This window comes from Triturus cristatus, chromosome 3_1 (assembly GCF_964204655.1).
Source record: "Triturus cristatus chromosome 3_1, aTriCri1.1, whole genome shotgun sequence".
In the NCBI taxonomy this organism is placed as follows: Eukaryota; Metazoa; Chordata; class Amphibia; order Caudata; family Salamandridae; genus Triturus; species Triturus cristatus.
The window spans coordinates 213,414,586-213,430,611 of NC_140583.1; the positions used below are offsets into that span (position 1 = coordinate 213,414,586).

The 16,026-nt window shown below is 43.3% G+C and overlaps 1 protein-coding gene across 3 annotated transcripts in view; it reads left to right on the forward strand.

Annotated features, from left to right (window-relative positions):
• The window catches only part of SCAPER (S-phase cyclin A associated protein in the ER), a 3,109,515-nt gene that overhangs the window by 1,021,861 nt on the left and 2,071,628 nt on the right, over positions 1 to 16,026 (forward strand). For all 3 annotated transcript variants that reach the window (XM_085643688.1, XM_085643687.1, XM_085643686.1), the window contains exons 12-14: positions 6,636 to 6,711; positions 7,088 to 7,205; positions 10,307 to 10,418. In XM_085643688.1, the coding sequence (XP_085499814.1) occupies positions 6,636 to 6,711; positions 7,088 to 7,205; positions 10,307 to 10,418 (306 nt within the window). The remainder of the gene's footprint in view (positions 1 to 6,635; positions 6,712 to 7,087; positions 7,206 to 10,306; positions 10,419 to 16,026) is intronic.

Here is a 16,026-nt window from a genome sequence, read left to right on the forward strand (position 1 = left end):
TAACAACCCCAAAAAGCACTGGTGCTACTCATTTTCTGCTGGTGTACAACAGAAAAGCATTGGGAAACCCTCTGCCATTGAAAAGCTTCTATTTCTGTCCAAACTTTATAGCAATTTGTGGAATGATGGTGATAAAACGAACCCTTAATAACTGTTTTAGTCATACCCTGGTAAAAGTATACTTGCTGTTGTGCTTTTACAGAGAACCTAGGATGGGTTGGGAGTTGTACTGAGGGAGCTTGGGTGGTCTTTGATGGGTCAAGCTACACGTGAGGTAAAAAGAGTTCCATGAATGTGAACAGTGAAATACAAAAAAAAGATGGTATAGATACTGTGCTCCAGTGGAGGGACAAAAGTACAAGAAGAGGAAGGCAGGCCATCAAAGAGAGCAGACAAGAGTGACAATAAAGCCAACCAATCATAATTAATAAGTGGTCCGTAAGCCCACTGTAGGTTTTTGGTATGTCCAAAAGAGGTTTTTCACAAAAGCTGTCTGGCAGGTGATACTGAAAAGACTAAATACAAGAAAGCAACAAAGAAAAGAAGGTACTTTCTAGAAATTCCTCCGAAGACCTGTCCAGGTGTCTTCGTTTGATATACATTTTGTGATCTATCAGTTACTAATGACAACCAACTATCCTAGTATTCTTTGTCACCCGACCAGTGGATGGGGGGGCCTTTGGAATATATATTCCATTGGATATTCTGATGCTGCTGATTGTTCTTTCTCTAAATCCAATAGTTCCTACTCTTGGCGCCTGAGATTCAAAGATATTTTCTCACACATCTTCTGGATTTGGCTACCCTATGCTCAGACCTATCTGTTCATAGATTGCGCTCATCGCCAATTTCTTTCTCTAGAAACGCTTAAATGTAATGCAACATGGCTACACTTCAAAGAGATTGTTGTTATAAGATATTGCGCAAAGCACACTTGCCATTTGTTTGTAATCCACCCTTGCAAGTAGCCGAGGAGACGGGTAACATCAGAGCAGAATGGAGCGTTCAGAAGATTTGAGAAAGCGCTGAGCTGTCATGTACAGTGATCTTGTTTGTCCATATGTATGGTACATACTTGAGCAGCTAAAGTATATTGTGATAATGCAGTTGAATACCAGTGGTAGATCCTATTGCAGGAAGGATGTTTTATGCTGTAGCAAAGGATAAGACGTTATTTAGGTCCATTAGCAACCCTCCAATTTTGTTGTGTGTGTATATAGGAGATGCTCAATTGGAGGGATAGCAGGATACTTTAATTAGAAATATATGTGTCCTACTGTGTTTTTAAAATGTCCTTTCCTCTTTCTATGAGCCCGGTTTCTATAATGTGCTTCCCGACCATTTAAGAATCAGCCAGGCGACAGGAGATGGGCAAGCCTGAGTTTGCATCTTTGGACACCATGTGTTATGCCTTTGGGTTCTTTGAACGAGTGTTCCAAGAATGAATACTATACCATGGTCTTCAATCCTCCTGAATCCTCCAGACATACGATTGTTACAGCAAGAAAGACAGCTCGAGGAGTTAAGGGACAATGAGGAGGTGTTAACCTAACAGTATGCGTCAGGAACGCGCCAGACCTCTTGGATTAGTTGCCTTGTGCTCTTGTCTCCCACCCTTTTCCATTTGTAGATTCCAAAGCAGTGCCACTGCAATGTGGGGATTAGCCAAATGGGAATACTTATTGTTTAGGGGTTCCACCATTTATTTATTTTAGTTATTGATGTAGAGCGATCAAGACCCAGGGTTAGAGTGACAGAGTGTAATGTAGTGTGGTACGTGTTAATGTCCATACCTTTCCTGTTGTGTCTGTATCACATGCCTCTCTATGCCCTATGGTGGTCTCCTGCCCAGAGTTGATCAGGATGGGGGATTGGGGTGGGGTAATTATTGTCTTTAGAGGAGGCGCCCAACTTTGTCCTGTCGCCTGATGGCATCATGTTAAAACGCCTTTTAGAGTTTCGCTACAGACTGCTGCTGCTGCTTTACCCACCCACAGGAGCTTTTTCGTTTTGCCATTAATAGATTTGTCATTGTTGGTGCTCCACATGCAGGATTGCAAACAGTCACATTTAAATAACACCAGTTTGCTGCCTTTCAGTACCACTTAACGGTCACTTGTAAAAAAAAAAAAAATCAGAAATGTGAAAGATACAAAATCTATACTACTAGAAATAAGCATTGACAATGCCAGTCGTACTCTGCACAAAGCCTGTGAACATTGTTCACATCTGCTTAAAAGTAGTTCCTTTCTTTTCAGTGACCAGGCTAGTCCGAAGTATACATTTTAATTTTATTCATTTTTTAAATTAATCTTACATACCAGATATGTATCTTGCCTACGTTCCTTTTTAAAGTTGATGATATGAAGTAACATTGTAACATTGAGTGCTTGGTTAGGTAGTGATTTATTCTAGTTTTCTTAAAAAATAATAGTTAAAAAATGCATGGCGCAACTGAAGCTTTGTAGTTTATAAAATATTACTAGTAAAACAGCTGTATTGGTTAATGTTTTTTAAATTTATTATTTGTGGTGGATTGTTTTGTTACCTTTATTTTTCTTTTTGTTATATTAAAACAATAAAAGAAATAGCCATAGCAGCAACCTTTAAGGGTCTGACCTTTTGGCTTTGCTGATACTTGTTTATTTTTGTCTCCCTCACCAAACTACATCTGAGTTTTGGTGAGGCTTAGAATCAAAGTGTTGCATTGGCATTTCCATGTGTTATTGTTATTGTTATTGTTAATTCAATCTTGTATAGCGCATATATACCGGCAGGTCTCATAGCGCTCAGACAGAGGAAAAAACAAGACAACGAAACAGGCTGGGTCCTTAGATACTGAAAAATTTCACAACCAGATCAAACGCTTCTCTGAAAAGGAGGGTTTTAAGTGTTCCACGGAAGGGAAGAAGTCTAGATTCCTTCCGTAGCTCTCCGGGCAACTGATTCCAGAGTTGAGGCAGGAGGATCGAAAAGGCTCTCCCTCCTTTAGATGCGAGGTTGAAACGAGGGCATATTAGTCTACTGGCTTCTGCTGAGCGCAGCACCCGTCCTGGCACGTATTTGAGTACATGTTCTTTTATGTACTCAGGGGCATGTCCATAAAGGGCTTTGTGTGTGATACACAAACCCTTGAACTTGGCTCTTTGCCTAATGGGTAACCAGTGCAGTTCACTCAGCAGAGGGGTAGCATGAGTTCTTCTGGGTAATCTAAAGATGAGCCTGGCTGCATCGTTCAAAACTATCTGCAGTTTTTTGTCAACTTCTGAGGTAGCCCAACATATAGTGCATTTCCATAGTCAAGTCTAGAGACTATCGTAGCAGCTACTATTGTCTTCATGGTCGAGACCGAGAGGAGGGGAACAGGTTTCCTCAGCTGTCGTTGCAGACCGACACAAGTACCGACCACCGCATTAACCTGGTTGGTCATAGAAAGTTCAGAGTCGATCTTTATACCCAGGCTTTTCGCCACAGGTACTGGCATGGGGGGGGGCTCCTAACTCCTGAGGCCAAAAAAGATCATTCCAGGGGTTACCTTTAGTTGAAATGGCAAGGACCTCCATTTTATCAGGGTTGATTTTTAAAGAGTTGGCCGCCATCCAGCCAACTGTGAACCTGAGTATGCTCTGAGCAGACTGTTGAGCGAGGGCTGAGTTCTCAATCCTTAGGATAAGCTGAGTGTCATCCGCATAGTTGAACACTCTGCAGTCCATTTTGGCTAGCGCGGTCACCAGGGGCTGCAGGTATATATTAAAGAGAAGGGGGGATAGTGCGGATCCTTGAGGGACCCCGCAGGATATGTTGCCCTTGTCTGATACCTGCTCGGCCAATTGGACCCTCTGCGTTCGTCCTGATAAAAAGGATTCTAGCCATTTGTGGACCTGTCCTTGAATGCCCAGGTCTGCCAGACGAGAGAGTAGTTTTTGGTGGCAGATCGTGTCGAACGCCGCTGACAGATCTAATAAAATCAGGGCGTTCAATTCTTTAATATTGGCTTTTCGTTCATCCACGACCGACAGCATAACCAACTCAGTACTATGGTGGATTCTGAAACCTGCCTGGTGGACCTGGAGAATCTCATGCTTTTCCAGAAATGCTGAAAGAGTTATCAGAACATGTTTCTCTAAGACCTTCGCCAGAAAGGGAACCTGAGAGATAGGCCTATAGTTCTTAAGTATAGTCCTGTCAGCACCTGTTTTTTTTAGAAGAGGAATAACTCTGGCCTCCTTCATATTAGCAGGGACCTGACCGATTGTCAGGGATTTGTTCAGGAGCATAAGAATCTGATTCTCCAACGCAGGAAATGCCATTCTAAAGATCCGAGGAGGACAAGGGTCAATAGGGGAGCCAGACTTGGTCTCGTAGGCTAGGAGAGAGAGAGTACTTGCTTCCAAAACCGGAAAACTGGAGATGGAATTGCCCTTAAGAGGAGAGGAAGTATGCGGTTCCGAGGTGCCTGTAGTGATCCGAATGTAATCTCTAAAAGGATGCCGGCTACTTTCTGCAGAAAGAAGACCTGAAGAGCGTTGCAGTCCGAAGGTGTGGCTGCAGGATTGATGTCAGGCTTTTTGCTAAGTTCTTTCAGAATCTTCAAAGTCTCTTTTTGGATGTTGGGTGCGCTGGCAATACGCTCCGCATAGTATTCGGCTTTCCTAGATGTAATGGCCTTTTTGTACAATGTAAGGAGGGATTTATAGGTAGTTAACTCGGCCGGGTCATAGACATTCCGCCAACGTCTTTCGGCTTGATGGAGGCTTTGTTTCCTTTCCCTCAAAGATTCATTGAACCAGGGGGCCCCCTTCTGTTTGTGTCGAATACTTTCCGCACGCTCTGGAGCCACTTGATCAATAGCAGCCTGTAAGGTGTTAGTCAGGGTAATGCTTTCTTAATCAATGTTGCCTGTGTCGAGAATGGGAGGAGATAGCCTCTGTAATATCGCCCCTAAAGTCTCTGCCTGAATTTTATTCCAGCTCCGTACCTTCCTCCATTTGAGAGGAGCTAGTGGAGGAGGGCCATCTACGGGCGCCCAGCACGAGATTAGGAAGTGATCTGACCATGCGCAGGGTTTGATGTCCATGAGCCTGTCCCGCCTATCGGAGGGCCAGATTAGATCTAGAGTATGCCCCTTTATGTGGGATGGGCGGTCGACTATTTGGACGAGCCCATGGAGGACATTGCCATTTCTAGCTGTTTGGCATGCGGCTCTCTTGGGATTATTTCCCAATGGTGATTGAAGTCTCCAACCACCATGAGACGTTGGTATCGAGTGCTGAGATCAGACACGGTCTCAGTGAAATAGTCATAGAACCTCGGAGTTGTAGTGTCAAATGCAGTCTAATGAGACTATTGTCGAGGAATATATTCTCTAAATGGCCTCTGGACCACACAGACTTTAGGCTGCATGAGGGAAGAGAAGTTCAGGCAATCAATCAGTCAGGCATTGAAATATCATTATTCTAATCAGAAATTCTTGCCTTCGCCTTTGAAACACCTGTATGTTATACCTACTCACTGTGATCCTATTCTGTCCCTTCATTAGAACATATCTCACTTACTATTTGAATGCGGGACCTGGTGCATCCCTAGGCACAGCTTGTGCCATAAGTTAATCCTATTGACAATGTCAATGGCCATTGATGGTCCACAAATTGAAAGTACAGCGACACCGACCATCATGCAAGGCTCCCTCTTGTCGTGATGGTTGTTCCAATAAAATGGTGCACTATAGACAACCCTCCGTGGAAGCCCGCTTGATTGAACAGCAATAAACCTAGCTAGCTAATCTAGCAAGTTTGTATTTAAGAATATTTGTGCCAGTGGTGATAGCATAAGTACATAGAACAAGGGCAAACCTAAGGCCAGTAGGAACCTGGGCAATCAGCATAAACAAAACACAAGGGTTCACCTGGTTTTTCTTAATATATACAATTATGTATCGGAAAAGTTGTATTCAGAGCACTCATTAAATGCAATAGAAGGAAACACCTCATCCAATATATTCATTTTTACAGATTTTATAATTTATTGTAGATAAGTGTAATCCTTAAGGAAACAGGATACATAAATATCCTAACAGCCGCTGTATACATTGAGTGTTTGTATGTTTCCTTGGTGATTCTACTTATCTACAATAAATTATAAAATCCCCCAAAAATAAATATTGGACGAGGTGGTGCCTTATATTGCATATAATGAATGCTCTTGATACAACTTTGCAGATTCATAATTGTATACATTAAGATAAACCATCTGACTCCTGCTGTTTTGCTTATAGTGGTGATAGCATGACAGCAGGGTTGCTGCTGAATCTGAGGATTAATTTGTTTCCAAAAGTACATAGAACACTGATGCCGGTAGTAAACCACAGTGATGCAGCTCTCTCTTTAAAGTATTGATGGGCCAGTTATCTGGTCCAGCAGCACTATCATTTTTACTTTTAATGACGCCATTGATAATTTTATGCCAAGATATCATAATGTCCGCAGGGAGCACGAGTGATGGAAGAGTGCCTGAAATTTGTATTAGAAGATGTATACTCTTTGATCGCAAGAACATTAGATTTTGGGCACCGTACAGTCTGTCTGTATGTTCTGGTTCTAACTAAGTATTTTTGCTTTACTTTTCCTATATAACAGGCTAGTTTGGGCAGTGGAAGCATATCATTTTGTGGAATGTCCCTGGATTGGAATGATGTTCTTGCAGATTATGAAGGTAACATTATGAAAGTTTTAACATATTGTAACATTTTATTTGTGGCACATTTCGTAATATTAATGTAATGTTAATCTTTCAGGTAGTCCTAATTTGTATTTATCTGCATCACCATAAAGCATTATTCCTGATGTTAGGACCATACAGTGAGAGTTTTGTTTTCCTTGGAATCTCCACTTGCCATGGCAGATCTTTATCGGCCTTTGGCCAGCAGATTGTAATTCCATGTGTTGGCGATAGAAGACTATTGACATTGGGGGTTCATGCTGTGGTATTAATTTAATTCTCAAAAATCTGAAAGTTTGTATTTTGTGTGCGTCTGGCATGATCGTTTTTTGTTTAAGTTGACCAAGGTACTTGTTTTCTCTCTATTCAGCCCGTGAACCTTGGCGTCAGACTACCTCCTGGGGTGATATTGTGGAAGAGGAGCCCGCACGGCCACCAGGACATGGGATACATATGCATGAAAAGCTTTCTTCACCATCCCGCAAACGGTTTGTTTTTGTACATGAGCGCTCAGTCTTTTCCATGTATGTTCAATTCGAAATGCAGACATATGGAGGGTATGTCATTCCATTTATATACCCATATTTTACTCACCGCTCCAAGCAGCCCCTATAAATTGTGCTTTTCAGTCATAAATATATAATTTAAAACTGGAGCTGACATTTTTAAAATAAGGAGATGAGATGGGTGGTGGCATTGGAAGATTGAAAGAATGGTTAGTCTCTCCAAACTAAAGCCCTCATTACAAATGGGGAGGGGTGAAACTTCTCCAGATCATGTCAACTTACCCACTGTATAAAGGTCCAGAATTACCAGATTGACTAAGAGCAGATTCTGGGCAGAAGATCCCAGTGACTTGTGTGATGTGGCAGGCATTTGCTGCGCCTGGCCTTTGCCAGCCCTTCTACACAATTGGGGTAGGAGCAATAATCCGCCCGCGACATGCCTTTTACTTACTGTGCCTGCCCTACCTCCTGCACTGTTGCCCTCAAAATAGCCTCCTGCTTGTAAAGATGATGAGTCCACAATGGAGTGTGTAAAACATTTATTCCTCGGCAAGAAAGGCTTCTTTCCTTATCACCACTTGACTCCAACTGTCCCCTTTGGTACCGCAAAACATATCTACAATTCCATTCCTACCTTACTTGTGACATGCATTCTGCTGTTTGCAAGCAGCAACATCACACATCCTCCATCTTCACACACACAAAATAAAACAATAACGAACAGTTAAAATAATTATAGCTAACCTTTAATACAAAGTCAAACATTCCTCATATGAAATTCAAATAATGAACTATCTCATTATAAAATCTGTAAATATTATAAAATGTGTATAGCAATGCTATCTCATCACAGAATCTTTAAATTTGTTTTGAAACACTAATTCCTCACAAAATCTTTACATTTTGCCAGAATGTGAATGGTCCTATCCAGTGTACTAGTTATTTTAGGTCCCTCCTGCCCCCACCATCCCTTGTCTTCACTTCATCATCAGAAAACCTTCTCTCACCCGGTAAGTGCACCAAACCTTGATCTTGATCCATCTCGGGATATTCCAAATTCTCATCCTCCCACAACCAAACATCCTTACACAATGCAATCCTGTCCCCCAAATCATCCTTTCTACCTTCCACTCAGCATCTCGGCAGACTCGTATGTCTCATGCGGCCAACAATTTCTGAAATACTCCTCTACACTCACAGGTTCAGAGTAAACACTTTTCCCTTTAGTCGCCTTACCAACTTTGTAAACCGTAACCCATTCACCTTTTTGTAATTCTTCCTCCTTAAATCCCCAGCTTGCATCACAGTTGTTCTTATAAACTTGCTGAGCCTTAAAATATTCTCCCTAACCGCCTCCGAAGCCATTCAACTTTTCTAATTTTGACCATCCATCCTAAATTGCCCTTCATGTACGGTTCACTACTTCAATTAAAATCTGCTAAACCCTGTGAGAGAAGGCGTTAAATGGTAAATCCACAACTTTCTTCTAATCTCAATTTCCACTCCTTGCCTCTCCCATTTTCTAGTTTAATCGTCCTCTTAATCACACAATTAAAGCACTCAACAGACTGAGGATCATACACAGAAATATTCAAGTGGGTCACTCCATTAGTTTTTTTTAAAAAATCCTTCACCACTGCGACTTTGAATTATGGTCCATTATCACTCAACAATTTCCTAGGTAACCCTTCTCTCAAGAAAATACTATCCAAAAATCTTGTAATAGAATCCGCTTCTGCACTTAGCACGATGTCCAAAATTACCCACTTGCTAAAGTAGTCAATCAAAACAATCGCATATGTACCCTCACCCATCATAATCTGAATTGGACCCAAAAACCCAACTGCCACCAGCTCCCATTCCATTTTAGGACATGCCATAGGAATGAAAGAAGGTCTGAATGTGTGTAAACAAATGTCCAAATTGGCACATTGTGCACAATCCCTTACTTCTCCTTCAATATCTATATCCATTCCTGGGCACCAACACAAAGGTTTTACTCTCCTTTTAGTTTACGCAATTCCAATGTTTGCGCTGTAGTGCACACCAGGTTCCTTGCAGAGTTGAGGTAGTCACCAGTTTGCAAAGATGACAAGTACACAGTGGAGTGTGTAACACCTTAATTCCTCAGCTCTGCATGTGCAGGAAAGACCTCTTTCTTTGTCACCACTCCATTGCAACTGTCCCCTTTGGAGCCACGTTCCATACCTACAATTCCATTCTTACCCAACTGGTTTCAAACAATTGATAAATGGGTGCAGATTTTGGACCAATGTTTCCCTTGAAATGAAAAAAACTGCAGACTTGGACCTGGTATTCCCAGGTCTGAAAATTCATAATCATTCTTCAGCATAAAACTCAACATCTTCAGAATTAGGTTTGTAGATGAAATCCAAAATCAGATATTCTTGACCTCGTATCCCCGCACCTAAAGCTCGGACTTAATTCTGGCAAAGGATTGTCATTTGTTGTGTCAAGGTTTGTAGTCGTGACATACTTTTTGAGTCAGCAAATTTGGAAATAAAGGTTTTCTTTCACTAGAGATTGTAGCAATACTCAGTGGACTGTTATTCTTCAGGGTTTGTTTAAATTTTATTACAGAAAGTCAACACCTTCATTTCAGATTACTTACATGTAATGAAAGATGACAGATCTGTTCTGCCCAGCTGTGGATCATGCTTTCTAAGGTCTTACACACGTTTCCGAGTACTGTCAACAGCAGTAGACTCATTACTTATTATGAAGCAGATATTACTTGCAGCAGGGTGTCTGTGCTGCACTTAGGATATAGGTTGGAATATTTGAATGCAACAGCTGTGTTTTATTCCAAATAAACTAGGCAAACAATAGTAATGGTAGAAAAAAAGTCCTTTTGAAATTGTATTTATTTTGTGTTCAAAATATCTACGTAGCTGAGCTTGAAGTCTAAGCAATGCATTATTGTTTAGAAGACCTGTGTAAGATTGGAAGAATAACTCTTGCTGATAGAGTGCTGACAGGCCTTGTTAGGAGAGGTCAATGGCTTCAAATATTAGTTTTTGCATACTGTCTGATGATTAATTATTTTTTTTTTTACTCCAAAGAACAATAGCAGAGTCTAAAAAGAAGCATGAAGAGAAACAGCTCAAAGCTCAGCAGCTGAGAGAAAAGTTGCGTGAAGAAAAAACTCTAAAGCTCCAAAAATTACTAGAACGGGTGAGTTGTTGTTGTCCTTACCAGCAAATGTGTTTTTGTCCTGGTCTTTGTAATAGCTTTCTGATAGTGACTTATAGTCACATATTCCTCACTTTTTACATTTTCTTGTGTGTCAGACTGAATCTGGAAACTTTTCAGCAGTACCTCTGCGCGCTGGTAGATGGCGCTCTGCGGCTCCACACCAAAGCTGTTCATATCCAGAAATTATGTGCAAAGCCTATATTGGCACAACTCTTGTGCTCTGTTGTCCGTTGCTTTCAAGACTGTCTGCGCCTCCTGACATGGATCCAGAGCTTCCTCTCGTCTGCCAAAGACACTTTACCTACATGTTTTTCCGAAATTTACCGTGTGCAAGAGATTTCTCTCCCTAAAACGACAGATTTTAAGCCACGTAGGGACTTTTGAATGCAAATGTCTGTGACAGATCCCCATCAGGTATGCCTGGATGAGTTCACTCAACACTCTCAAGAGGAGAATTTGTTTGATGACTTGCAGGAGGTTAGGGAGGGTGGTGGTCTCAAACACTCCCCTGAAACAGGCCTTCTCTCAGTCCCTGGACAAGCCACAGAAGAGTATGCCTCCTGCACTATGGTATTGCATAGTGCAGTTGGAGTCCTTGACTTCCAGCTCACCATCTTGGAGGTAAAGACGAGCATAATAACAGAATATCTCCAGCCAGGGCAACCATCTTCTGATCTCCTCCTTTTTTGTTCCTCATGGACATGCTGTTCGATGGGACTTGCCTGTTTGGGGACAAGGCAGACTCATCCCTTGAGTGGTTTAAGGAGAGGAGGGCCAAGGCATGCTCCTTGGGCTTATCTGCCCAACCTCTCCTGCTGCATCCGCTCTATCGCTCCTTATGTGATTTCAGCAGAGGGACCTCATACCACCAGCCAATCCCACACCAGCATGGCACCCAGCAGTTTTTGGGCCGTGGTGCTCACCACCCCCATGGCCAAACTCATCGGGCCCCCAGTCCACTACCACCTTGCAGACCCACCTGCAAAACCTTTATATCATGCCCTTAGTGCAGCGCGGTCACCCGGTGGGTGCAGTATCTTAAGATTCTTGCTGGGTTAGTAGGTAATGACATCAGAGAGGTGGGTCCTGCAAATTGTTTCAAAGGGCTATACCCTCAGCTTCATTTCTGCACTGCTGCACCTTCCACCATCTCAACAATAACTGATCTTCTTTCTGTTTGTGGCAGGAAGTGCAAGCCCTTTTGGTTAAAGGGGCTATTGAGAGGTGTCTGTGCCAGAAGTAGGATGTGGTTGTTACTCCCGCTACTTCCTGGTGCCCAAAACGGACTGGGGCCTCTGGCCTACTTATCTACTTAGACCCGCACCCTCTCAATGCCTTCCTCCAGAAGAAAAATTTGTAAATGCTCACATTGGCCCAGGTCTTGTCACCCTAGACTCTGGAGACTGGATGGTAGCATTTGACCTGTTGACGCCTATATCCATATGCCTGTCCTGCCATGCCACTGGCGTTTCCTGCGGTTTGTGGTGGGGCAGGAGCATTTTCAGTTTGCTGTGCTTTCCTTATATCTCACCAGTGCCCCTCGGGTGTTCACAAAAGTGATGGTGGTGGTGGGAGCAAATCTTCAGAGATCAGGTATGTCAGTCTTTCTCTAGCTTGACGACTGACTGTTGAAGGCGGGCTCGTTCCAGGCAGCCGGCAACCTCCTCCAGATTACAGCTAACATCCTGTCATCTTTGGGGTTCATTATCAATGGGCTAAATTCACACCTGACTCTTTCTCAGATGCTCCCCATTATCTGAGCCATTCTGGGCACGGTTAGGTTTCGTGCCTTTCCCTGGGAAGAGAGTCCAAGGCATTCAGGTTATGATCCCGATCTTTCAGCCTCAGTCCTGGATTTCAGTGAGGCCAACTCTGAGGCCAGTTGGACTGATGGCCTCCTGCATTCTGCTGATCGCGCACTCCAGGTGTCCTATATAGGCTATGCAGTGAGATGCTGTGTTCAGTGGGACCACCATGAGGGGAACTCTCACGTTTAGGTTTCGAAGCAGACTGCAAAACATCTGCAGTGATGGTTGCTGGGCACAGTTAGGTCAGCAGCAGGTTCCTCTCCCTACCGCATCCAGAGCCGACAGTGTTGACAGAATTATCCATTCTAGGCTGAGGAAACCACTTCGGAGAGATGGAGATCAGGTCTTCAGTGGTGTCTTGGTTTCATATCAATCTTCTGGAGCAGAGGGCCATCCACTTGGCACTGAAAGCTTTAATTTTATCCATCAAGGGAAGGCTGGTACAGGTGTTCATGGACAACACAACCTCCATGTGGTACTGCAATGAACAGGGTAGGGTGGGATAACGGACCCTGTGCCAGGAGGCCCTGCGCCCCTGGAAGTGGCCGGACTATCAAGGATTTTTCCTGGTGTTGAACCCCCAGGCAGGATCATTGAATGCCTATGTAGACCGATTAACTCATCGGTGCTTAGTGGATCATGAGTGGCAGTTACACCCTGAGGTGGGGCAAGGTCTCTTCCGCAAATAGGAAGAATCTTGGCTCGATCTGTTTCTCACCGCAGAGAATGTGCAATGTCAGCAATTCTGCATGTTGGAGTTTTCAAGATATCTTTCGTTTGGGTATGCGTTCCACTTAGATTGTAACTCAAGACTCCTTTATGCCTTTTTATGGTTACCACTCCTACCACGAGTTATTAAGAAGATCAAGACCGACCAGGCCCAAGTCATCCTAGTGGTTTCGGATTGGACACGCAGAGTATAGCATCCAGAGCTCCTGGGCTTGAGCATCTGTACTTCGATCAGGTTGTCCATCTGTGAGGACCTATTATTGCAGAAACAGGGCAGTATTCTGCAACCGGGCCTTCGCAATCTCAACCTTCATGCATGGAGGTTGAGTGGCGACAGCTAAACACTTTTGACCTTCCTGCAGAGATGGTTGATGGTTGATGTCATCTTGGCAGCAAGGCGTCCTTTGACTAAAACTAAGTGCCTGTCATTAGGACAAATTTGTGGCTTGATGTGGTTCTCTAAAAATTGCCCCTCCCCCCCCCTTCAAGCCAAGTTATTGAACATGTTATTGTTTGTTTTGTCCTTGCCCTGAGCGCAGTTAAAGGGTGCCTTCCAGCTCTTTTGCATTTTCTGCGGTTGCTGGATCAGCCTTATTTAGTCAAGCCTCCTTTTACGAAATTTTTGAAAGGGTTTAATTTGCTTCCTTCCTCTCTCTTCGTCATGCCACAGTGGGACCTTAACTTGGTCCTCGCCTTTTTCATGTGCACTTCATTTGAGCTGCCTCACAGCTGTCCCTTGCAGTTCCTCACCCTCACGACGGTGCTCCATCTCGCCATAACATTTGTGTGTCATGTGTGAGGTTCAAGCTCTCTGTGTCAACCGTCCGCACACATCTTTCTACTGATTCTGCAGCATCCTTTCTGCCAAAAGTGTGATACAGTTCCACATCGGTCAAACCATAACCCTGACGGACTTGTATTCTCTGCCTCACCCTTTTAAGGAAGAGAAGAGACTCCAACTTTTGGACATCCATGATAGCGTAGAGTTGCTACATAGATGGTACCACAAATTACCGGGTGGACCATCAGCTGTTTGTGGGGTTCTTCTGAGCGATAAGGGCAAGTGTGTGCAGAAGAGTACCATCTGGCACTGGAACTTTTTCTGCAAAGCAATCTGCAGCACATTATCTAAAAAGCTTATTCTACCAAGGCCAAAGCTGCCACCACTACATTAGCACGCAGTCTTTCTACTAGATATTTGCCAGGTGGCTACATGGGCATCCTTCCATATGTTTATGAAGCGCTATTATCTGGACATTCAGGTCTACAGGGAAGGGCATTTTGCCCGCTCAGTCCACAGACGTTTCTGGTTTGAGTCCATTCACAGCTTACATTTATATAGGTATTGCTTTGATATCTATTGAGAAGGTGAAGAATCTGGGGCTAGAAGTCTCTATCAGAAAAACAAGTCACTTACCTCTGGTATTGCTCTTTCTGGGACAGACTGTAGCCTTAGATTTCCTCACCGATCTTTCCAGTTCTGTAGTTGGACTCTACCTATTAATAAGATCCCTAATCTAGGAATCTATACCCTGCTCATGCCAATTTGTTTTTGGGGATCTGTGTCTGTGGGCACAGTCAGTCTTGAAAGCAACCTACGTCATGTGAGGGAGTGACGACTATATACGCTCCGCATATAATTTCAAGGCGAAACAGCATTACTGAGAAACCACATAGCGCCACCTACCGGCACGTTGAGGTACTGCTTGAAATTTTTCAGATGCAGTCTGACACCTGGGGAATATTCAAAAGGTGGAAGAGTCTGCAGCTAGATAGTCCGTACCAGAAAAAGCTTTGCCGAAGGTAAGCAAATTATTCCCCTGCCCGATCTTGACTTTACAGGTAAAAAAAGGTGGATGTTCTTTCAGAACCTCAAACTGCAATCATCTTGGCTGGTTTTCCCATTGCTATTCTTTCACATGTACAAATGCTATGTTTTTTTGTTTTCTTTGCTTCGTTGCTGCAGCTGTTTTAAAGACAGGAGAAAGATGAAACCAAATGAAAACTGGCATGACTCCTTTAAAAAAATCCACGTGCTCTGATTTATTCTCCCATCGGATTTCTAACTAAAGTGTACACCTATAGGTCTACTTCATATTTTGATTTTCGATAAACGATTAGTTTTGCATATAATCACAAGAGAAGAGTGATACAAATAAAACAAAACAGAATAATCACCAAGCACATCAGAGTAGGTATACTTAAATGTTGGTCCGGTTGGAATCGCACTGCTTTTAAACAAGTCCATAGTGTTCAAGCACATTACCCAAAATCCGGGTAGGTTTCTGTGGACAGCCCCTAGCCACCAATGTAGGCTTCTCAAGTTGGATCACCAGTCCATTCCGGCACGTCATTCGCAGGATGGTAGAGCTCTATTTACAAGCAATGTCCCTTTTGTGTCACAATAGTCGCCATTCTAATTAGGTAACAGTCTCCACCGCTGTCTCTCAATTCATCAAGAACTACCAAGTAGCAACTGTTTCAACAAAAGATTTATGGGGGTTCCCTGCACCCATGTAAGGGTGTTCATAATGCTTTGCCAGTGAACATTGCCAGACCATATGGTAGAAGTTTGCATCGGTGCTTGGACATTGGAGACATTCGGGGGTAGGTATCCTATCTGCATGCCAGAGTTCTCGTGGGGTGAGGTACTTGGTATGTAGGTAGTTTAGTTGTATAAGCCTAAGTTGTGAGGATATTATGATTTCCCATGGGGCCATGTGTGCTAGGGTGCAGGCCGTGTTCTCTAAAGGGCCAATCCAGTTCACATTTTTGCCTCAGGGATGGAATCCCATTTGATGTGCGTAGGATTAGTGTGCAATAGATTTGGGATATAACTTAGTAGTTTGGCTTCGCGGGGATTGTGCTCAGGGAGTTCCTTGAGCAGGGACCTGTATATGTTGAGAGCATGTAGACGTTTGGAGGTATTTGTAGAATTGTATCTTTGACAGGGCGAATTGTTTGTAGGTCTTGGAGTAAGCAATCTTGTCCCACTTGAGAAAGCCAGGGAGCTGTGCAGGATGGGCGAGTCGTCGCACCTGCCACAGCCG